The following is a 26,393-nucleotide window of genomic DNA, read 5'->3' on the forward strand; positions in this document are numbered from 1 at the left end:
CAGAAGCTCCTTACCTGGTGGTCATACAGTAGGTAGCCTCCCCACTATCTTATATCGGTTCCTCTGATTTGATGCTGGGGCTGGAGCATGGCATAAGTGCTAAACTGCAGCTGGACATGAAGATGGCATATGATCTTGGCGTAGGTGTTGTGATACAGCTTAACACGGGAGCTGAGATGGATCCTGCCATAGGCTCTTGGGTGTGAGCTCAAGCTGGTTCGGGCAGAGCAGATCAGGTCTCAGATGCAGCAGGGCATGGCTTAACTATAGAAAGTTATGGCTCGAAGGCAGCAGGTCATGGATCATGCGTAGCATGACATTGCTGAAATGGGCACGGCACTGATGGGACATGGCATCACATGAGTGGGGCATGATATCAGAGTCTTCTTCATTAACTATTGCCTGATCCCGGTTTAAGAAGTTGCCATAAAGACCTCCACAGTATGCTGAACAGGGCCGGGAGACGCTCTGTCAGCTCTACCCCGGACACTCTGGTGCTCTGTCACTTCTGCCGACTCACCAGCCATCAAATCGAGTGTGGTCCCCCATGTCAGCTAAACTAAAAGTAGATCCACTTTTTTTGGAATCAGATAGGTAATGGCAATGTAGCAGCAATTTCTGTTGGGGGGTATTTGAGGCCATCATACAGGAACAGAATGTCTGTGCAGCCTGCTTACTGGAAAAAATAGATAGAGTCTAATGCCAGCATAGCAAGACTGGGGGTTTACTGTCCATTGGGGTTGCCCTTTACATGCAGATGGTAGAGGCTGAGCTTTCTGTCAGGGACGATGAGGCAGAATATATTTGTGAATTATTAATATATAACAATAACAAAAAAAACAAAAAAAAACAGAACATAACATAAACTAAAGACCAAGCATTTTGAATCACATTACATATGCGTGTAAAATTAGCATGTCTTCAGAACACAACCAAGAACCTGCAAATGTGTTCAAATATCTAGAAGATATAACTGTACTAATAATTAAAAACCAGTGACTACAATGCTACAAGATATAAGCTACTGTATAACTAAGCAATCTGATTTAGTAAAAAATCTAAAATGAAACCTAATATTAATTATTGCATTATAAGGTACAAAATTGAATACAGTGGGTAATTGTTTTATTCGTTGTTTATTTTTCTTGAAAGGTTGTTAATACTAGGTTAAATCAGTAAGATTTTATGAAATATAGGTGTGACAAGGCAAAATGGTAGAGAAAAGCATTTTCTGTTAGTATTCATACTTCTCAAGCATTTTTTATCCGCGACCATCTGCTTGGTTTCCTCGCTTCCTTTCTCCCTCTGTGTTTTTCTTTCTTGCCCTGATTCTTTTTTCTTCTATGCCTGTTTCACTCTGTGCATGATTATTAAGCTGTCTGCAGTGTCTAGCTTTCTGCTGTTAGCAGGCTCAATTTAGTTCGGAAAAAGCAAGTGATCACATGTAGACAGTGTTCGTGACTGAAAAAGAGGGTACAGCTAGAAATAATTGATGGCTATAGTTAATTGTTTGTCCTTAATGCCTTAACTTATGACTAAGCTAGTCATGTTCCATAGTTAACAAGATGCATGCAGCAGCATAAGATGTACTGTAGCTTGCACAGAATATCATGGATTTTTCTTTTTTCTTTTACTCCATGAATACTGAACAGAGATCCTCCCTGGAGAAAGCTGGGGATGATTAGCATTAATTAGAGTGCAGAAGCACAGCAAAGCCCAAGCCCCGTTAATTACTGGAGGAAGATAGGGAGGAGTTGTATTACTCCAGCATGTGATTTCACTCACATTAACTGTTTGCAAGATTCACATACATAACAAGGTTTACCAGATTATCTCTAGTGTATGACATAGTATACTTGCACACAGACAGAGTAAAGATTGACCATTTGTATACTTCTTTACATAGTTTGTTTGTAGATTACTTAATTATACTGTATAAACCGATCAATTCATTGAAAACAAAGATCTGCTCTGTTCTATAGCCCACTCATCAACTACTGTATTTTATGCATGTCTGCATTCCTACATAAACCTACACACCATACTTTACTAATTTGGTCCCCTTCTTCTTGCCCTTTGCTCGAAGTGCAGTTCATAAAATTTCATAAAAGCCAAGCTGAGACTCTCCAGTCTGCTTTCCAGAGCAAGCCAGGTTTCTCCCTAATCATGTCACCCCGCTCCCTCATCTTTCACAATTCTGTCTCGGAGCAGTAAGTGGAGCAGGACACCCCTTTAAAAAGCACCCGAGCCATGCCTCTTGAGAAATAGCAGCAGTTAATAGCATTGGCAAAAATCAACTAAGAGCCATAGGGCCAGGCACTCAAACTGGGGCGCCCACAGAGGCTAAGACTTTCGCATCCTGGCTTTATTTAAAGTTTATCACCTGGGGAAAAGCTTGACGGGCTTTAGAGTGAAATAGAAGTCAGCATGGACCAGAGACTTGAGAGGATTTAATCCGCTTTTGTAGTGTCATTTCTTGGTTCTATATGCAAACATCACCACATGTCTGCTGGAAGCAGGCACAGATGAATGGGAAAGAGATTCTGAATGGAGAATCAGTACAAAAGAGTAGACTTATCCTTCAGATAAATAAACTTTAGTGTGTGATGAGTATGCATTCAGACGCTTCACAGGATTTGTTGCTATACGTAGTCATGGTAACTCATTTCTGGTCTTCTCGCCAGTGGAAAACAAATGAGGTAACATGATGCCAGACTCAATCAGTCACACAAGTATTAGAAGGTAATTAAATGCAAGTACTACAGTATGTCATGCACAAATATTTGTCTTGACCAACGCATGAAGCAAAAGAGAAAAGGATGGGTCAATGCATCATAACACATGGATTAGAAATAGCTGTTTTGGTATTGTTTTATTTAATTAGTGCATGTGTGTGCAGTGGAAAAACTGTGAGGATCTTTTCCCCTGAATGTGAATAAGAGTTTAGGTAGATGCAAATATTGGATATGTGTAAGAGCTGTGTACATTCTAAATATATGGGCAGGATATGTGAGCCTATAGGTACAGTACAATGTGAAAGTGATAGGAACTTCTGATGTATATTCAAGGATTCTAGTTATTATCAGCAATAAGTAAACCTAGAAATCCTTCAGGGTGATTTTTTTAAACATACTGTAGCATCTTCAGATAGAAATTTTTATGGAAACCATAATGTTCCAATTGTGCTGGCGAACTGTAGTCTACACAGTGTTCCAAGACTGGCCAATTAGCATCCTGATTCCCAACTGACATGGCCTGAGGAGGCCTATTTTGTCTAAAGACTTAATCTCCCTTATATTTGGCTCTCATGGGATGCAGGTTTTAAGTTCTTTGGTGAGAGGTATGCACGGCTCATATTATGTATTAACATCTGACATGGGAATAGATCTGATATAGATGTGTGAGTTTCTGAGGGCAATAAATAATGACCTCTTTTAAAAATATATTATTTGCAACATTTTAGAAAGCCAATTAATCTTATCTGCATGTCTTTGGACTGTGGGAGGAAACCCACCAAAAATAGGGAGAACATTCAAACTCCACGCAAACGGACCCGAAGGTGGGACGCGAACCCTTGGTGCTATTGTAACCACTATGCCACCCTGCCACATTAATGTTATTTATTACTTCTAAATACCATACTATGAGTATAATATTGTTCATTATAATTTTATAGTATTTAAGATTTTATTAAATAATTTTATAATTGTTTTAATTTCATTGTATTTTAATTTAGAAATGACCTAAATTAAAATTAATGGTGACACATTCCTGTACCTTTATTGTTTTTTTTTATGTTTTTTTTTCTTCTTTTTTTTGCTTGTGGCTTTGCTTTTATTCAAATCAAATCAAGCTAAATTAAGTTTTTTTTTGCAGTAAAATGTAAACATAAAGCTTACTGAATTTCTGTCTACCTTGTGTCGTGTAGGGATCTTTAAAGATGCATCTCTTGTGGTGTTACCATTTGGGACAGTTGTATTCTCTAGCATCCTGTTCTCACGCATGTTGTGACGACATGTGACTGTTTGGATCCCTTGATACCGGTCTGTAAGAGGTCTATTGTGAATAGTGGGGAAACATCCATCTATAAAGTATTTCATGTAGAACATGATGTTTGTATAGGTTTGGCATTTGGCCAGCTCTTATGATAAAAAGTGCTGAAATAAAGGGTTATCGTTAGGATTAAGCATAAACCAAGAAATCCATATCCCAAATATAGTAATAGAACCCTGTAAGATGACGCAGATGCCACAATATCAGCGTGGGTGGAGGAGGTGAGGATGGCAGAAAGGTCCCTGCTGATGCACAGTGGGTGTGGAGGTGTTGCACATGGACAAAGCAACTGGTCCACACAGGTCTATGCCAGACCTCTAGGGCTTTGGGCATGAAAGCCAGGATCATGTGATAGTGGTGTCTTACATTGCCCTGGACCTGCCACAGGTCTGATTTAAGATCTTATAGAAGTACTTTTTTCTAATAATTTAAAATAATTTATATTTATATGGTTCTAGTCCATCAACTGTGGTTAGGTCACATAGATAACCTAGTTTAATTATAACCTTGTTTAATTATAACCTAGTTTAATTATATAAAATTATAACAGGTATATCTCCTACACTACATTCTCTACATCTCAGTTTTGGATGATTTGCATCTATGATGTATATCATATTTTATTGTTTTTTCCCCCCTTTTGATTCAACAAGTGTTAAGCTGTACCCACTAACTTTATATGATATCTATGTGCCATTATGATATACAGTGGATGTTTATTTAGTTTATAATTCTTATAAACCACTTAAAACTCATTAAATTGCATTTGCATTGCATTTCCTTTTTAAATAAACCAACTCATATATTTAAACCATCACATTAACCTACAGTATATTCAAAATTCAATATTTCTTTCTAGATAACCTGCAAGAACTTTTAAATATCACTTTTTATGCCTTAATATAAGAATATTCCGGACACACTTCTCAAAATGTTGTTTATTGTTGTTTCTTGTTGGATTTACATTTACTGTTCTCTCTTTATCGGGAGCACCTTTACAGTGGAAAAAATATTCAGAGTATTTTAAAAGTGTATATGTTTAAAAGTACGAAATTTTATGCAGTATTAATTATTAAGTTAATGTTAAGTTTAAAAAAAGCTGAAATACATAATGATAATAATAATTAATATTATTAATATTAATATTGTGATAATAATAATAATAATAATAATAATAATAATATAAGCTATTAACTGGTAAAGATCCTTTGCTTTAACAAAGTAGACAATATACCACAATATAAGCAATCAAAATAAGTAAATAAAATAAATAAATACATGCATTAAATTACTTGTATTTCTTAATGCATTAGCAAAGTAAGGTTGGGTACTTTTAATTTTATGTGCATAAATACAGTATTTAAAAATAGGGCAATATATACATTGGCTTAAATTTTTGTCTATTTTTTTCAATTAGTTGTTTATTATTTTCGCTAAAAATCCTTTACTTTTCTTGTGTCTTCATTGTCCATCAAATCAACTAAATTCTGAATATGAGTTGTTTAGTATTGTACAGTAGGTGTGCTAATATTGGCATTGTGTAGGTGCCGTGTACGTTCCAAATATGCAAGCGAAATCAGTAAGTCCAAGTTACAGCATGATGTAGAAGAGGTAAGAAAGACCTTGAACCCTGAACACAAACAGCAGTACCTCAAATGTGAAGCAGACATTAATGAGGTCACACTGTTGCACCAATCAAACATTGACTATTACAGAGCATGTAGAGGAAAACAATGACTCAGTGAAGACGAGGCGTACTGAAACATGGTGCAGAAGTATTTTCTCTCAGGACTGTCAAAAATACTGGTTATCTAAGACACTACCTAGTTTGTGCCCTGAAAACTTTTGGGCATTTCATAATACATGAATGTTGTTGGTGTGTCAATACTATTGATCATTTCTGGCATTTGTCTAAGTCATATAACTAATATCATTTCCATAATGTTTATACTAGTTTAAAGGTAAGGTAAAGGTAAAATGTGACATACTGGTCTAATTTTACATGTAGCATTCTTTATTTTGGTACAGAGGGTTGTGTTGTCACCTCACATGCTTGAGACTGAGCTCAGTTGCTGTCTGTGTGTGACATTTTGCACGTCCTTCTAATGTCTGCAAGGGATTCCATTGGGTTCTCGAGTATCTTCTTACATCCCATAAACATGATGGTTGATTGGCTAGTGCATGATGCTCTGTGATGGACTGTCATTCCACTAAGGTTGTATTCCTAGCTCTCTCCCAAGATTCATAGGTTTTCCTGTTGGATCCACTATGACCTGACTAGTATAAAACACTTGATGAATATAAACTTTTTTAAAAATAAAAAAAATACATGCATTAATTAATTTTCTATCCGGATCTAGTTAGTAATTTCTTTATTTAAACTTTATGGAAAAAAAAAACTCCCTCAAGGCTTTTTAAATGGTAAATTGCTCTTTTCTAAGTGGTTTTATCTTCCATAAAGCCTTTAGGGTATAATAAATGTATTTGTAAATGTAAATGTGCTTAATCATTTATTAGAGATTTCCCAAATCAGACAAACCCTTTTTTATCAAGGGCAGTGTTCAGACCACAAGCTTGTAAATGTCCAGCAATTAGTCAGTTCATAAACAGCTACTAATTCGGTGATAATTGAGTGGTGGAAAAATCACAGTGTTGAGGGTGTAGCTGGGAAGTGTGGACAACTCATGCTGTGACTGGAACCACATGATTTTCACATCTCCCCCACCAGTAGACATAAAGAGCCTTCATGGGTGACAGGATGTCCTGTTTGCCCACAAGGGTGGTTTGTCATACAGGCCGTACTGTCCACATACAAATGGAATGCATCAAGTTGAGCTTCATGGAGCTTTATGAATGAACAGTATAAAGCAATAGTATACGAGAGAGAGGAGAGGTGTGGACAAGCTGAATGTTAAAAAGTACATAACAGTAACAAACTGAACAAATATAAATACTGTATACAGTGTAATAAATCTTGCATGTTCGTCCTGAGCACAGGAGTCAAAGTAATCAAAGTAAAGCCAATGTTAATGGATATAATATGTTTATGGGTTGCATTTAGACTGCCTGTGGTAACATATTCAGACCACAGTAACCACAGGTATCGACATGGGGGTTGTTTTTCCTCTGTATCTCTCAGTACTGTACAGTATGTACAGTACAGCATTTATCACTGCTACTAGCCTACTACACTTTTTTTGAGGCTGAGAAGGGATGTCTATTTGCACAAGAGGAAAATACTTACGATGGTTAATGCACAGTCCTTTTGGTAACCATGACAGCCCTTAAAAGGTATTCCAAGGATAGAATGGAATGTATATAAAAACAATTGCAAATAAATACTATTTGGATGTGTGTATTCAGTGCAAGGCCTTCGAATAATCATAATCAAAGTGCTATTTAAAGCATCCACTTGTACCTGCTGTTTTAATAATGGTTGTCCGTTAAATGTGGTTGAATAATTTAGATGCATGCACACACTTTGAGAATATAGGGGAAAAATTAGATTGGCCCTATTTGAGCTAAACTCATCACACACATAATTATAAGGCATATACGTATAAGAGTACAAAGAGAAAAAAAATTAAACAGCTGTGGAACAGGAAACCTTCGGTACAGTTATATGATAAAACTAATTGTCTCTTATTTAGAGCAAATAGAAGCCATAAAGAAAGTTTTCTATTGTCCTGGAAAAAAAAATTATTTGATTGTATAGAACAGATACAGTAAAAATAGAAATCCTGATATTTCAAATATAACAAATATACTACATGCATACTTGGAATGCATGTCTACAGCAACATTATTACTAGTTTTTTGAGGAAAAATGCACAAAGAAGGTCACAAATTGGATTTTTTGATTAAACACAAAAAGAGGTAATCTGTTTACTTTTTAAAATTATTACACTTGTACTTTTAATACAAAAGTGCAAAAACATTGAAATGTCTACTTGACACATAGTAATATTTATGATGTACAAAGTGCAGTACCATGAACATTGTACATCATAACAATTCAATTTTCTTGTTTCATCAAAACCCACAGAGTGCACACACTGTATGTACAACGACATGATGCTATTCTGCAGTTAGCAGCCTTTAAATCTCATTTAGGTACCAATGGCTGCACACTCAATACCCCTATCAATCTAACACCATCACACGTTCTCACCCTTCTCCAATGAAAATCATGACCTGTGACATTTACAAAAGGCCACTGATGGTCTCCAGTGGCTGAATCTCTGACCCCTTAGCCCAGGGACATTGACTTATGTTTGGTGGATCCCCAGTGAGTCAGACTGGTGGAGTAATAAGGTCATGCCTAAAGGTCAGGCATCAAATGTCCACCTCGTCAGGGCGTGGTCAGTAGTGCTTTGATGCCATCGGGCTTCTTCCAGTCACTCTAAAACACAGAAAAGCAGACAGAATCTGGAATGTGGGTGCAAGGCAGCACTGGGTTACATAAGAGAACGTGACAGGCTTTTATCTTCAGGAAGCAAGGTAGAACAAGGGAAAGAGGTAGAGACAGAGAGAGGTGATGTAAAGGGGAGGGGGAGGCTGCCATGCTATTTTTGAGACACTTGATTCAAGGCTCTTCCCTTTCTCTCTCTCTCTCTCTCTCTCTCTTTCTCTCCCTATCTTTTGCTCTGCAATATTACATGGAGGCTTAGAAACAGAAGCCAGTTAACTGTGCACTAGTGACTACTCAGCTGTTTTGCTTTGTTGGGACCACAACTCATTGTGTTTTATTGCAATTTTCACACACCCTTCAGTATGCCCCATGCAATTATAGTTTTAGTATTAATGCACAGGAAGCTGTTGCACCCATCACATTTATTATAGCAATACAGTACATTTTGCAGTGTAGATGCAGGTATGTGTGTCAGTATCATTGATCATGATACTAAGATATTAATGCCTGATTTACTAATGCTTTAATGCAGTTGAAAATCTACGTGAAGCCAGTCTTAAAAGATTAAAATTAGAGAAGGTGCACTGCTAATCATGTAAATGTCTGCATGTAGGAAAAAATATACAATAAAAAAACAATATTTAAATGCATTACAGTAGTTCTTGTTTATAACTCTATTAATCAAAATCAATGTGAAACTCAGAACTTAAAATCTTGGTAATCAATAACGCCATTCTTTCAAGTCATTGGGTAATTTTTTGAAAGCTTCGGTTAATGATTGAACTTAAGTGGTTATCCCAATAAATATGATATCGATTATATGCATTGGGGCATTAAACATTTAAAAGATCTTGATGTGATGCAAGAAAATAGACAGACTCATTGTCTATACCGCTCTAGGTTTGCAGGGGGGCCTAAAGCCTGTCCCAAAAGATTTAAGGCACAAGGCAGGGTGGCAATCTATCGCAGGGCACACATACACATCAATGAGCCAAATCTGAATATGCGAGAAAATGAAGTACCCGGAAGAAACCCCACCAAGCGCAGGGAGAACATGCAAACTTCATGCACTCAGACCCAGGACGGGTATTGAACCCAGAACCTGGAGGTGCAATGTGACCTCTATTAACCATTAAGCCACTGTGCCACCCATGTAGGATGTCCTGCTATAAAAATGATCATTTTATGGTATAAAAGAATTATTTGATAGACAGTTGGGGACTTAGACTTATAACTTTTCACATACTTGAATTTAGCTGGATTGCAAGATAGGACACTGAAACAGCATTTTTAAAAATAAAAAATAATGAAAAAGTTCTAATGCACACCCACGGGAAAACTAACATGTAGCAAGGAAAGATCTGAGTCTTTACTGTCTACACCGCCTTATCCTGTGTACAGTATTGCAAGGGGCCTGGAGCCAATTGCAGGGGATTTAGGGCATGAGGCAGGGTACACCCTGGACAGGATGCCAATCCACACACATTCTTGTACCAGGAGGAAACTCCTGAAGAAAATTGAACCTGGTCAGGAATCGAACCTGGACCCTGGATCTGCCTAGATCTGAGTCCTGAATGATGAAATTAATTCAGATGCAGAGAATAGAGGACCGCAGACGTTAAAAAATAAGAGGTGTCTCTACAATTCCTTGATGATTTATGTAGTGTGATGGCACAAAAATACACCCTTAAAATAAACATCACTGTTTAAGGTACAAAAATGTATCAGGCATTTTTGATAAAAGTATCTATCAAAAAGGTTTTTTTCCATCTATAGCTTGGAAATTACAATCAATAAAATACAGGAGGGTAGTTGAACAAGATTATTTTTAAGCTACATTTAAATATATAAAACTGCCTATATTTTTTCAGTGCTATTAATGGTGCATTACCATATACCCTACACTTTTAAAACAAATGAATCACTAACCACTGACTCTGGGGCATGCACTTTAAAAGCTATTTGAGATTTATTTATTTTTTTTAGATCCATACAGAAGCCAAATAATTGCTATCTTATTGAGAGCATGTTTTCTTTCCCCCACTTTTACACAGTTAAAGCTGCACAAACATTAATCTTGGGATTGCATTTAGGAAAATACAGAATTCCCAACTGTCATGAATGCAGCATTAATTATTCTGTCAATCTTTAATAGACAGTGATATATGAAACCTAGATGATTCATAAAGCTTTTTCCCAGTATCCTGCTTTTGCAAAATAAAAGTAGTAGTACAGTATGTAAAATCTTCATAAATAATTAATAACTAGTAATATTACGGCAGCAAATTTATTCTTACGCTTTTTAGTCAGTGTGCTCAGCCTAAATTATTCATTCCAATTCAGATCTGTTGGGTAGGATTTGGTGCAACTGTGGTACTGAAAGTTCTTTTTTATGCAATGCTTGCAATAGCTTTACTTATATTCACTTATTAGTACTGGAAATGACTTACTTGAGCTTAAAGAAGTTACAGAAAATGACAACAACATTGTTATCATATGTTATTTATCACACACATTATTTTGATGCCAGATCAGGTTCATTTTGAAACATGTTTGTGAGTGGAAAAGCATATTAGTTGGTGATTTTTGTAAATAGGGTCAAAATTGCGTTTTAAAACAATTAATTACAATTTAAATTAATCAAATCTATTCAAATATATTTCTACCAGTGAAGAAGAAGTCTCTATAATATACAGCACCATGTCTTTATATGTGAGAATGATTCAGGCTTATGGTAAAAAGCTAACTATGTCATAAAAGTGTGCTTAAATAGAGAAAAGTTTTTTATTTTATGTACAATCAAAATATAAATAAATATAGCAAAGGCCGGGATTATAAGACTTGTGTAATGTATAATGACCACATCAGGCAGGTAATAATAAGGTTGTATTGCAGATCCTGCAAGTAAAATATGTGTGTACATCTGATTGACCAGACAAAGACCTCGAAACACAAGAAAAAACAAGACTCCTTTTTTTCTAGAGTCTAAACTCTATTGTAATTTTGAGAGCTTTCAGGTCTTTTGGTGTGCTTTTTGAAATGTAGTTGGGGTGGAAAAGAACTGGCAACCCTGTTTGTGCAAATCAGTAGAAGAGATTAATTGTAAAGACACACAGAAAATACAGTAAATAGTATAAATTTAGTAAGTATAGAAAATATAGTGATGTCTGAGCCTTATGGAGCTACATGCAATTTACATGTTTATAAAAAAGAATAATGCATACTGTATACTGTATCTTAAATGCCTGATTAGTACTGTTGGAACCTGTATAGTGTAGTCAGGAAGGTGTGATGGGTGATCTGTGGTCTTGCTGCACTGAGTTTAGCCTGAGAGGTTGAATCAGTATGTAGTGGTTTGTCTTACTGTAAGTTTCCATGCGTGGGACTTAGTGTAGGAGGCTTGCACAAGGCCTATACTCTCTTCACCTGTAAAGCAAGAAAGGACACACTAAAAAAAATTATAATAATAAATTTATGTGTGTATACATACAATGCTGTGTATATACTGTACTATTTTCAACATACCTCAAAAATCAACAAATAAATAACATAAGAGAATAATATTTGCATGCTTAACATGACAAACCAGTTTTCAGATGGAAACTAAAAAACCTAATGTACTGTATCATCCTGGGGTTTACAGGAAAAAAAAAGCATTTACGACAAAGTTACCAGAAGAACTCATATGCTCCAGCATGCACAGTAAAACCTAACAGCAGTTTTACTTACAAAACGACTAAGGAACATACAGAAAATGTCATAAAAAGGATACTTTGAAAACATTTATAACTTCTATAAAGGTCACTAAGGAGAGATCAACTAAACATAGTCAATTTTTGGTGTAAAAACTCTTTGATGAAAATAATCAATAGTGTTAGATAAAGATTTGTGCAGTTTTATAAGTAAAACAGCTGGAGGTTTTATTAAGTGTGCTGGATAATATGCCAGAGTTCTTCTGGTAACTGTTCACACTCACTTCTTTCCATTTTCAAACAGACCTCAGGTGTCTACTTTAGGTTTTATTGTTTCAATCTGAATCATGGTCTGTCAAGTTATATGTTGCTTTCCTTACAGGCATGCAGAAATTCTTCTGTAATGTTATTCATTTTATATTTTTGAGGTATGTTTGAAAATAATGAATGGATTTTTATATTAATAATAGGGTGTCTAGGACTTTTGCATACTGTAGTACTGTATATTAGGGCTGTCAATATTGATGTGTTAACATGTGGTCAATATAGAAATTTAACCCATTACTATTTTTAAACGCAAAAAAGTTTGACCCTAAGTTTGACCTTATAATTGCACAGTTAATGCAGTTAATAAGATGACAGAGGAAACATCACCTGGTGTGCTGAACGGCAAACTTCCTTATAAAAAGCTTCTAGATGTAAGTTTGGATAAAACCAAAGTCGTGTGCTCGAGCTTAAAACTATTTTTACAAGCATACCTTAAATATAAGATCTGGTTTGGTGACTGGCGGCTAAAGGTTGATTTTTGGCCTTGCTGTCAGTAGACTGCCATTCTACCCAGCCACTGCATGCAATGCTGGTCCTATTTGAGGGATTTTAATTTAATATATATTAAATGTTAATGTTTGAGATATTATAAAACTGCGTAATCTGTTTCGTCCTACCAGTGTCATGCATGCATCCTCTTACCATGTCATGCATTTCTTTATTTCAACATTGCATGTTTATAATAAAAGTACATCTGAGTTTTTTTTTATTTTGATTAATCGTGATTATTCACAGACTATGACTGTGATTAACTAGATTCAAATTTTTATATTTATATTATGTTTATTCAATTATTATAACAATAATTTAAAGTAATCTTTTACAGTGGATTAATTATAGAGTCAGCCCCCCAAAATTTATACAACTGTAGAACTTGTATAATTTTATAATAATATAATATACAGCGTACTTTTTTTCTTTTTCTGAAATGTCTAGAGGTCAGTATTTGATCACCCTGTGATTTTGCAAGTTCTCTTACTTAGAAATCATGAAGGGGTCTACAATTTTCAGCATAGGTGCATTTCCACTGTGAGAGACAGAATCTAAAAAGAAAAATCCGGAAATTACATTGTATGATTTTTTAACAATTTATTTGTGAATTACTGTGTCAAATAAGTATTTGATCCCTTGTTCATCAGCCAGATTTCTGACCCTCAAAGACCTGTTATTTTGCTTTTAAATATTCCATATGCTTCTTTTGGAGCCAGTCCTTGGTTTTCCTGGCTGTGTGCTTTAGGTCATTGTCATGTTGGAAGACCCAGCCACGACCCATCTTTAATACTCTGACTGAGGGAAGGAGGTCTTTGCCCATATATATATATATATATATAGCAAATCCACTCACTTAAAGGCCACTAGTCTCACTTTGTTGCCTCATTAGTTAATTTATAAATGATCTTTTACAATACCTGTTGTTATATAAAATGGCTACTGGAATTTAAAATTGTGAAGTTACCTAGTAACTTTGGTGGTACATGTAATGAAAAATAAAACATTTTCTACACTCCTATGTTTTTTTCTGAATATTAATTATTTGAAAGGCTGGTATCTCCAGATTTCTGATACTAAACGTTGCTTTGAGTAAAACAAACAAACAAACAAACAAACAATCATGGCAATATGTTACTTGAATTTTTCTTTCATATGTTACCCCAGATGCCATATCCTGTTCTGACAGATTGTGTCTTGTGTTCTGTTGTTGTTCTTTACATACCATGCCTGGTCATGATCATTATAGCTGTCATAATGTTAAATTCTATGACAGCTTAGATAGTATACTATTTTTTAAAAAACATTTGTTTAATTGTTAAAACAGTTTACATTTTTAAAAACATATGGTAATTAGAGGCCAGTGAGAATGAGCTATGAAAGACATGAGCAGCATGGAATCAAACATTTGACATGTATGATACGCAGACAGAAATAAATGCAAGCTCATGATTTTAAGGTAGCAGGCGAGACAAAAAGCTAAGAAAAACTCAGAACCCAAAATCTGCCAAAACACAGGCCAAGCTGGTTAATATTATAGGAAATTACAAATATTTCTTAACTGTCTACCATTCTGGCTAGCTCAGCCTGTATTTCGGTAGCTTGTCAGACCATGTCAGATTTTTATGTACATTTAAAACATTAAATAAATTTAAATTGAATTTAATGATCATTCTTTTATTCACTCAGAACAGCAGACAAAGAAAAAGAGCTAGTCATGTTTTAAGGATCCAGAGTGCTGAAGCCTGGTATAGATGGCATCGTGCCTGTATCATCATGCCAGTCGGAATTTATATTTAGAAACATGTAAATTTAGAACCATTATCAGATATCATGTTTTAATATAAATGCGTTTGGATTTCAGATCGTAAACCTGATAACGGCATTCAATATGTGAATTTCGAAATCATTTACGATATTTCATTTTAAGGCATTGTCTTTTGTGTAAGGGATTACTGTTCGAAAAGAAGTATTTGCAAAGTAAAGATACTACAAGAGAATAGATATATTTTTTATATTTAACCCAAGAAATGGTTGTAACAGCAGTAGCAGTACATCACTGTTAGGTGATGAATGTTTCCTTGAGAAGCTCGGGAGCTCATGGAAAGAGCTATAAATCAATAACTACTGTAATGTGCCAGCTGCTGTTAGTTCCTGTGTGTGTTTACAGCCAGAGCTATGGACTGTCGACTATCTGAAACTGTGGAGCATCTTGTACCTACTACTTTCTCCAAAAACAGTATTTCTCTGGCTTAATGCTTCTGACCAGTACTTATACCGGCGCTGATGTGCTAACTGTATCTCACGCTGATGCGCTTTTACGCATGACTCACCCTGTTTTAAACTTACAAAGAGATTAAGGTTAGGATTTCTTGTGCTCTTTTACAACTTGTCATATAAAATGCAAAAAAATAAAATAAATGAATAAATCCTGCAATCAAGTTTAGAAATGTGCTTGCTGTTTTTTTTCTGAAACCTGTACACATGAGTAGGGTGGGATCAAATTCATTCTATCAGTGCTGCATCAGCTGTACAAGTTATGTGATACTAGCTTATTCGAGCTCTATTAAAAGCACTGACCTAATTTTTTTTTACCTGTTCAAAGCTAGGAATTATTGAAGGATGTGTGATATTATACAGTATATACCTGTATTTGTCCATATATTTAATCTTTTATATTCTTTACATTTAATTTTATAAAGTGTATACAGTATAAGCCTAAAAATATGTGGACACCTTATTATGATACTCGTATAATTAGGTGGAACGAAGGGGCCCAAGCCTTGTTTTTTAGTAAGGCAATCTCTCTGTGCTCTAGGTCAGCTCAATAGGGACATGGTTTGTTATGGTAGGTGTAGAGGAACTTGAGTTGTCTCAAAAGAACCCTGACCTCAACCCCACTGGAATTAATCATAAGGCTAATTGTGTACCAGGCCTTCAGGCATTCTTGCCTGACATGACTGTCTCATCTTAATAATGCTCTTGTGGCTACTGTAAATTGGCTGAAATGACAAAACCTATAGCCACATTAAAAAAATCTAGGGAAGCCCTTTCTAAAGAACACCTTTGGTATGATAGCCAGGTGTCCATATCCTTTTGGCCATATTTTGTACCTCATACTGTACCTAAAATGTACATATAAGTTTCTCAAATAATAAACTATAATATTGATTAATGAATCATGAGGTAAAAGAATAAGACATCAATGCAATCTAATTACCATCCTAATTTTCAGTTTATTCACTTGTTTAGTAAAATCTTGATCTTTTGTTGTATCCCATACTGTATGTAAACCATGTATACCAATGGCACTAAACATGAATATTAAATAATATCAATGTGAACTGTTTCTTAAATTAAAAGGAATAAAAAAAAAATTAATCTCTTTTTTGATAAATGCAGGATTTCTAAGCATATGTTTTTCATTTGTCTCCTCTTCATCTTTCTCTGTCCTCCAGTGGGTGGCGTTCGCCTCTCTGTTCTTCATCCTGGTGTCCATAACCACATTCTGCCTGGAGACACACGAGGCCTTCAACCCCATTATCAACCGCACGGACGTTGATCCACAGGACAACAACATCACACGAGTCTATCAGGAGACTGAGACAGAGGTCTATCTCACTTACATCGAGGGCGTGTGCGTGGTATGGTTTACCTTCGAGTTCCTCATGCGCATTACGTTCTGTCCTGACAAAAAGAAGTTCATCAAAAATACCCTCAACATTATTGATTTCGTGGCCATCCTGCCTTTTTACTTAGAGGTGGGTCTGAGCGGCCTGTCCTCCAAGGAGGCTAAGGATGTGCTAGGGTTTCTGCGAGTAGTCCGATTTGTGCGCATCCTCCGAATCTTTAAACTGACACGCCATTTTGTGGGTCTGCGTGTGCTTGGGCATACACTTCGTGCCAGCACTAATGAGTTCCTCCTTCTTATCATCTTTCTTGCCCTTGGAGTGCTCATCTTTGCCACCATGATCTACTATGCTGAGCGTATCGGAGCCAAACCTAATGACCCCCGCGCCAGTGAGCACACGCACTTCAAAAACATCCCCATCGGATTTTGGTGGGCTGTGGTCACCATGACTACTCTGGGTTATGGAGACATGTATCCACAAACATGGTCAGGCATGCTGGTGGGTGCACTGTGTGCCCTGGCTGGCGTGCTCACCATTGCCATGCCTGTCCCAGTCATCGTCAATAACTTTGGGATGTACTACTCACTGGCTATGGCAAAGCAAAAACTACCAAAGAAAAAGAACAAGCACATCCCACGTGCCCCACAGCTGGGCTCGCCAAATTTCTGTAAGTCAGGCACGAACTCGCCCCACCACAGCACACAGAGTGACACATGCCCGCTGGCTGCCCAGGACGAGGTTTTAGAAATGAACCGAGCAGGTAGGAAACCCTTCAGTGGCATGACCATCTGAATGCACGAAAAGAGACTAAAAACTCCTAGCCTGAGAATGAGACTGAACCCTCTGTTTCCTTCCCTTCTGCCCCACTGACTTCTTTACTGTTCTCTCAGCTTGACTCCTAAATGCAACATTTCTTACTTTCCAGACAAGCAAGCAACTTCAGCATATTAACCTCCAGAGGCATAAATAAATCCATTCAGCATTTTTTTCCCATTCTGTTGCACACACATACACACACAGTGCCATCAAAAGTCTTGCGCCACACCACACACTTTTCTAACACCGGATGTTTTTCTACTCTAAAACATATTAAGGTGAACTGCATTTAAAAAAAAATAATCATAGCATGCTCATTCCACACTATTACAGTATGAACCCATGCTATACCTATCTAACACTTAGGTCTTTATGTGCTTTATGTGTTTTACGTAAACCTGTAAGTTTTTATGTAGATTCTATAAGCTACACAATTAGAACATAAAGTGTTATATGTAGTTTGTAGTTGCACATAGACTTATGAAGCTGTAACTATATATTAATAGGCAGAAAAGTCTTAAGGCACATACTTTAGACCTACAGTACTACTTTAGACATACGTGATTAAATAACATAGACTTTATAATAAAAATTATATAGGATTATTATGGTGTTTTATATTAGGAAAAATACTCCATACAGTGTTTCCTAATACTAAGAAAAGCTCAACAAACTTACTGATTATTAAAAGGATGATTATTAAAAGAATGAGGCAAATGTGTAAAATGTGTAGATCATGTATTGGGCATTTAAATCCACAATAGCCGTGGAGATTTTTGAATCAGAGAGACAGGAAAGAGAAAATGCGTCATTTAAATTCCTTAAAAAAAAAAAAAAGATACATTTGTGCTATGCAAATATATTTGGAAATGTTTATGCACATATTTTCTCTGTATAGGGAAACACTGACACTAATTCTTTAGTACAAAACTGCTGGTTGTATAGTTTACAGTCTGTTAATTATACTCCCATTCCAATTCCCTTCTCTTAATATCAAGCAGTCACACTAATGCTACTCTGGTCATTATGAAAATTCTGCCCCTTGACATGAATAAGTAGCTTGAAATGAGCACAAGAGCAGATAAGTGCTTCCACTGGTAGTACTTAGAGACTGTCCACTTTCAAAAGGGAGAGGAAGATAGTGAGAGGTCGAGAGAAAGAAAGACTGAATTGTTTCATTAGTGTGTAATTGAGAGTCGCTCTCCTTCTGTGTACTCAGGAAGAGAGGATAATAATGCTCCATATGAACACATATACAGTAGACAGGAGTATTGTGCACACCCATAATATACATACAATTTGTACACCTGTGCTCACAGATGCTGTCCCTCTTAGATACACAACATTCTGCAAATATACACAGCAACATAAATTCCACATTGGCACACACTCTTGTTGTTATATACTGCAGCAGGTCCAGCTGCATGTACTTAGGTTACACATAATACAAGAAGAAAAAATACATTTAATTTTAATTATGTAAGAAAACAGTGCAAGTTATTTCTATCATGATATCTGCTAAGCAGAGTAGTCTAACTCAACGGGATTCATGTGCCCCTTTTAAATCCTTTCATTTGATTATATTGTAAGTGGTTAGAGTGGAGTATATTAATTGAACCGCACATATATGCTGCTACACATATACAGTATTTCACTGGCAAAGCTTATTTTCGCATTCGCAGTCTCACCCACGTAGGTATAAGAAAAAACAGTTGAAACTATTTTCAACCTCTGCATGGACTTACATCTCTTGTCTGTCAACCAGTGAAGATCTTTGCAGGTAACTGAAGCTTGTAGGTAATAATTTATATGCATATAAGTGCATAGTATAGGTTATAAACATGTAGCAATGGTTTTTGTCTTTAATATAATGGAATATAAGGAATGGTAGAAGAATGTATGTGGATATATGTTGTATTCTTATAGCTGTGATGAAGTGGAGCCATGACAGGTGCTGTACTCAATGAATAAGGATACCACTATTAGAAAAGGGTGCAGGAAGAGAAATGAGTCATAACCATGTGTGTGTGTGTGTGTGTGTGTGTGTTTGTGTGTTTGTGTGTGAGTGTGACAGAATGAAAAGGAGATTACAGCAGCATAAAAATAATCCAGTCTACTTTAGCTGTTTACACGTCCTCCCATCTGGTTAAATAGCAACAGTATTAATACTTTGAACTCCGATGTTTATTTTTCTTTTTAAAAATGAATATGATTAAATTGTAATAACTCTGACTCAGCTGACTCAGAAGTGGTATTCAGTAGTGGTATACAAATAATAGTTTTCATTCTTTTCTCCTCACCCTCCCTTTTTCATTTGATGTCTTGTTTATTGCCTTCTACCACTTTTTTTTTAAAATATGGTACTGGAGCATGTTGCCATGGTGACAGTGTCCGAGCAACCACAAAATAGAAATCGGGCTCTGCATCGCGCCGCAGTCATTCAGCTCAACTCGCAGAACTCCTGCAGAAAACACACACAGACACACTAGCAGAGATGGTTACAAATCAAACATATGTTTTTAGTGGAATCCAGTCTTACTCAATCAACAACATGAATCTTTAGGTTTATGAAAAAATTATAAATTAACTTATATTCTGAAGCCCACAATGAACACTTTTTGTTTGTATTTTTAATAATGTAGTGGCTAAAGCCTCATTCGCTCTTGTTGTTTCATTGCTTGCTTCATCTAGGATTGCCTTTCCAATCTGTGTGTAGACACATAAGGCAGAGACGCCTGGCTAATCAGTTCGAGCCGCTTGACTCTGGGCACAGTACCATGAGAAATAGCAAAGATGGACAGATGGCACCTGTCAGACTGGCACCAAACAGGAAAACAGATGCAAAGCCAGCATGAACCTACGCATACATTTCTTTTTTTTTCCAAGGTTGATGTACAAGTTGTTGCACACACACACACACACACACACACACACACACACACACACACACACACATATATATATGTACACGCACAAACAGGAACCCTGCCGATAAATAGCTCACCTTTCCGCTACAAGCTCTCCCATGGAGTGCACGCACACACACACACACACACACACACACACAAACACAAGTGATGGAGCTTAGTTAAGACAGTGGTCTGTTTCGTTTGGGTAGTCATTTATGTCTGTAACACACCCCTGGACTGTTCAAATTCATTAACATCCAAGATAGAATGTACTACATAATTATTCACACCCAACAGTATGCTTTCAAATACCTTTTTCGATGCTTTAACTTGCCTACTTGTTTGTAATTGACTTTCCCCTTTTGTCACTTGCTTTGATTTTATGCCATTACAATATTATCATAATACTGTGCATTATTGTTTTTTTCTTTTACTCATCCATCCATATGTGAAAGTAAAACATGGCTTGGCTGTAATCAGTCAAACCAGAAGTTATGCTCAGGGATCATGTGCATACCTAATGAAATCTGCATGTCAATGTTGGCAAAGTTAAAACATAGAAAAGTCAAATGAACATGTAGCTACAACAAGATCTGTGGACTTGCTGTCCCTGTTGTGGTGCCTTTTTGCTCTAACTGGTCTACCTGAGAGTCTTATTTAGTATCCTGCAGATGCTTTTATCAAGGGACAACTGCCTTCATACTGACAGATGTCTGGATATAAAAAAACATATAGCGTATGTGGGTCATTTAAGAATTTCTCACTGCATTCATGTCATACGGGACTAACTGCACGTAGCACGTTCTAACAGAAAAATCACATTGAGTGGTCATTTTGGGAGCCCAAAATTAAATCAAGTGAATACATGCCATGCATACAGGGAGAAAAAAAGTCTTATATGGTTGTTGTGTACTGCATGTTTAAAAAAATTGCTTACTTGACTCAGTTCTGTTAAAAGACAGGAGTGTTTGATATTACCTGCGATGATAGAAAGGCTGCAGTCTCACTCTTTATTCCAGTTAAATATATCTAAAGTTGAATAGATCTGATTTAACTGATTTAACCTGTGATAGTATGCAAACAGAACTGAGTTAGGAGGACATGCAGGAATGTTTAAAATTAACAAAGCTGTCTGCTAAAGCTTGTTAATATAAAACCACCTGTATAATCAGAGCGGTTAAATTAGAACTGGTAATTTTTTAAAGTTTAATTCTGAGACTGTGCAGTAAATGTACTGTTATGTGCCATCTCAGAGCAGAAAAAGTGAAGTAGAAGTAGGGCAGTCCCATCTGAGCCCCAGCACGGCTGCTCTCTGCCACAGCTTTGCTTTAGTTATCCTTCTTTTATATGTAAATAACAAAGTCTTGGTGTGCTGTGGGACTACAAGCTCTGGATTTTTGTATGCGTATTTATAACAATCAGAGCTGGCTGGTATGAAAAGGCAGATAGAGAGCTTATTTAAGGGGAAAATTATTATCATTATTATTATTATTATTATTATTATTATTATTTTGTGCATGTGTAATTTTCACATCATTTTATTTGCTGTTAATGTAAAGTCTATTGTTTTTACTTAATGGAACTCAGCACAACAGAACCACTAGTGACTAAGCGACTATACACATAATGGTATGAAATAGAGGCTGCGACTGATTTCTTTCTAGCCAAGAGTGCTGACTTACAGAGGTGTCAAATGCTTATACAGTCTCTGCTAAATTTGCTGGTCAGTAAAGGTGATTTTTTCAGAAGCCAGTTTTGCTTTCACATCAGATATCAATATTGGTTGAAAAGACAATGTAAATGAAAGGAAGTACAAATTACACAAAGGAACAAATAAGGGAGGTGTAACTTATTCACAACTTGATCGGCAGAGCTGGCTAATGGTAAGCATTTTACACATGACATGATTATTTAGATTTTCAGTTTAAGTTGATAATTTGTCTTTTAGTGAGTGCTTTTATGTGTATAAGTAAAAATAAAAGTATTAACCAAAGGTTTAGTGCTGCTGGAGCTCACCAGAATGATGCTCCACCATTTTTTTTTTCTTTAAGTCAGCAGAAATGAATCCTTACATAAGTAAGTTATCTCTTTATATAGGAAAATAAATATTTTTTACTGCCTTCTTATTTTTGTTAGTCAGCATTAGCTAGCAACAACCTGTATGCAGCATTAGCTTATTATTATTATTATTAATTTTTTTAATAAGCTAATGCTGACTAACAAAAGCTAAAGCTGGCTAACCAAAAAAAAAGCTAATGCTGACTAACAAAAATAAGCTAATGCTGACTAACAAAAGCAAAAGCTGACTAACAAAAGCTAATGCTGACTAACAAAAAAAAGCTAATGCTGACTAACAAAAATAAGCTAATGCTGGCTAACAAATGCTAATACTGACTAACAAAAATAAGCTAATGCTGACTAACAAAAATAAGCTAATGCTGACTAACAAAAGCTAATGCTAACTAACAAAAATAAGCTAATGCTGGCTAACAAAAGCTAAAACTGAATAACAAAAATAAGCTAATGCTGACTAACAAAAATAAGCTAATGCTGGCTAACAAAAGCTAATACTGACTAACAAAAATAAGCTAATGCTGACTAACAAAAATAAGCTAATGCTGGCTAACAAAAGCTAATACTGACTAACAAAAATAAGCTAATGCTGACTAACAAAAATAAGCTAATGCTGACTAACAAAAATAAGCTAATGCTGACTAACAATGCTAATACTGACTAACAAAAATAATAAGGCAGTAGAATTTTTATTTGATTTTTCTATAATAGCTAATAAAGCTGTTAAGAGGGGCACTGGTGGCTCAGTGGTAGGTGTTTCGCCTGCCATGCGGAAGGCCCGGGTTCGATTCCCAACCAGTGCTTAAAACCCCAGCCACTGGCTACAGTGCCGGTCCCAAGCCCGGATAAAAATGGGAGGGTTGCGTCAGGAAGGGCATCCGGCGTAAAACCTGTGCCAAGTTGTAGTGCGGACTGGGTATTTCGCTGTGGCGACCCCTTGCCGGGAGCAGCCCAAAGACCAACAACAACAGCTATTAAAGCTGTTTTATTAGCAATAAAAAAATATGGTAGGTGTTAGTCTTATGATAGGCGTTTCCATGTGCATATTCTCTAGTAACAGGCATGCTCCACAAACATACAGCACCACAACTGGTAATGACCTATGACACCGTGCTAAAAGCTTAACCATACTGTTTTCATAATGGTAACATTGTACTAATTAATGGTAATTAATTTTAATTTCTTTATTATGACCTGCTGTCACTTATCATGCCATGAATACAGTTATTTGCTGTACCATGGGCATAGTTTAAATGTAATGCTGCATTACACATTATCTTGCCGCAGCATTTGTCAAATAATAAGATATGGCCTTTAAAAGAAATATACACACGCACACATGTACACGCACACTCTTCACCCACATGCCCACACACATTCACTGCAGATAAAAAGTTTCACACGAAATGTACTACACACTATTATACGTACACACACATTTGTGCATTGTGCATGTTTTCATGCCATGCATTTTGGTATCAGCACATTTGGAATCTATATTTTTAGACTGAGGAAGGCACATAAAGTGCAAGTAAGTGACAAACACAATAAAGCAGCACGAGGAATGCCTTAATTGTGTGTGTGGAGCTATTCTAAAGATGACTCACACCCCAGTTCCCTCTTTCCACCTCATGCCTTCATCTGAGCAGCTTTGCGTCATTTCCCAGCACTTCCTTGGTGTGTGTGTGTGTGTGTGTGTGTGTGTGTAAATCTGCGTGTGAGTTGACAATGTTGATGGACTCTTATCTGAAATGTGAAAACAACTGTATGCTAGAGGGTTTCTGCTGAATGGATGGCATGTTTAATAAGGTGTAATCAAGATCTCCGGTTTTCTCTACCCACAGTCTAAAGACATGCAGATTAGGCTAATTGGCGTTTCCAAATTACCTGTAGTGTGTGAATGTTGACAGGAGGTGCACCAACAAGAATAACATTGCCATAAGTTAATTCCATCAACTGATCATAAGAAAACAGAATTTCTTTAACATTACCGAACAGGCTGTAAAGGTCTCTTATCAATGAGTCTTAAACTGTTGCATCTTGACTACAGCTGTTTTATGGGTGACCTTAACAAATGTTGCGAGGAACATTTACCATTAATGTGCAACATAAACTTCCTGCAAATTCTTTGCAACAGCTTTTTGGCAGTGCTCTGCCTTCTTGCCTTGTTGTGATCAATGAGGCATAAATTTGTCAAAGTGCTGGATGCCAAAGAGTGCACAGATAAACAGGCTGGTTGTCATGCAGCATTTCTATAAATTCCTCTTCGGTGTGAAACTAATTGTCTTCTGACTTTCTATGTTTAGCCCTTGCCAAACATTACTTACTGAAAGCTAATGAGACTCAGGCATGCAAATATTACATTGTAATATAGGAAATTTATTGTGCTAAGTTTAATGTGGCTTACTTTATAACACATTAGATTGCTTTTACGTAGTATGTAAAGAAATTAAATATTAAGAAAGATTGACTAAGGAAGTCCTTATTGATAGTACGTACATACTGACAATAAACTGCTCTGCTGATCTGAACTGAACTGTAGCTTTTTGTTTTGTTCTTTTTTCTTATTTTTTTTCACAGAGTATTTTTCAAACAGCCTGCAGCTGAGACCTTTCATGTTGCGAGTTACTATGAAGGATTTAGTTGAAACAGTTTAACATTTTCACTCACATACACAGAAAAAAGACAATCAAATCATATCTCTAAGAATTTTCATCCCTTATTGTCTATTGTACTGTATATGTTTGAGTCAGGTTGAACATAACTGGTAGACTGGTAGATTTGACAATAGAATGAGTGTGCTATTCTAATGCAGTTCACCGGTTCTTATATATATATATTTTTTTAAAAATCCACATACTATGCATGTTATTTTCACCTTTTCTTCAAACATACCCCCCAACCCTACAGCGGGCGCTGTCCTCCCTTCATTAACTTCCTTCTCCTACCTAACCCCTGCTATGAGGCATGCAACTCGTCAAGCATAGCCCTGCACCTGTATTCTCTCACATGTGCTTGTGTGTTCGAAGATCCCAAACTGAATGGCGAGGCGGCTAAGGCAGCGCTGGCCAACGAAGACTGTCCACACATAGACCAGGCCATTTCTCCCGAGGATGGACAGATTTTTAGCCCCTGCGAACCACGGGGGGAAACTCCATGTTTCCTTCTAAACATGACCGGCCGAGCCACACACCCTGGCGCCAGAGTGAGAAAAGGTACGTAGTAGCTACAGTATCTACATACACACAAACACATATTTACATAGATTACAGTTTTATTAGATACGCATAGTGAACAGAAAGCAAGAATGTTCATCCATGTTTCCAAAATTATACGGAAGCAGAGCACACTCATAACAGAGAGACAGTGAAAAAGCCTAAAAACACAATGCGGATCAATAGAATGTTCTATTAATATTATTCTTCTGATTCTTTTTATTATTATTTTACACATTATAGCATTACATGCACTCAGACATATACTGTTTTTGTAGCTATTTGAACTACAAAAACAATCTTTTCCACTTTTCACATCTAATCTACATTAATTCCATTAGATACTACCCTTTGGTTCACACTAACAAACGTACACTCTGTAACTAGCAGCATTCCATTTCTTTATACTCACTCAACAGGGGTTGCATTTTTAGCAACTGCAGCAAAAGACAGGATATTCTCAATTCTGAGAAAACTCATTTTGATGCAGTAAAGCAATTGGCTTGAATGATTCCTCGGACCACTGCTATGGTCATCAATGTGGTCTGACATTTCTTTAGTTACCAATTTACAACTACAGTATACTTCCTACCTTTAATTACTCCCCATTTAAGTGGTTACTACATTCTCACAAGTGACTACAAGTCACACAAACAAACTTCTGGCTTGCTAGTGTGAACGTAGGACAATGAACACAACATCTTGAACTTTTAGATCTCTAGCGCTACATAACTACATTGATTTCAGTCACTTCACTTTTCTAAACATGCAAGATT

At 36.4% G+C, this 26,393-nt stretch overlaps 1 protein-coding gene across 3 annotated transcripts in view; it reads left to right on the forward strand.

Moving 5' to 3' along the window:
• Positions 1 to 26,393, forward strand: part of kcnc1a (potassium voltage-gated channel, Shaw-related subfamily, member 1a) — a 41,146-nt gene that overhangs the window by 7,269 nt on the left and 7,484 nt on the right. For all 3 annotated transcript variants that reach the window (XM_053493098.1, XM_053493097.1, XM_053493099.1), the window contains exons 2-3: positions 16,431 to 17,364; positions 25,432 to 25,617. In XM_053493098.1, coding sequence (XP_053349073.1) covers positions 16,431 to 17,364; positions 25,432 to 25,617 — 1,120 coding nt within the window. The remainder of the gene's footprint in view (positions 1 to 16,430; positions 17,365 to 25,431; positions 25,618 to 26,393) is intronic.

Source organism: Clarias gariepinus, chromosome 3 (assembly GCF_024256425.1).
Source record: "Clarias gariepinus isolate MV-2021 ecotype Netherlands chromosome 3, CGAR_prim_01v2, whole genome shotgun sequence".
NCBI classification, from domain to species: domain Eukaryota; kingdom Metazoa; phylum Chordata; class Actinopteri; order Siluriformes; family Clariidae; genus Clarias; species Clarias gariepinus.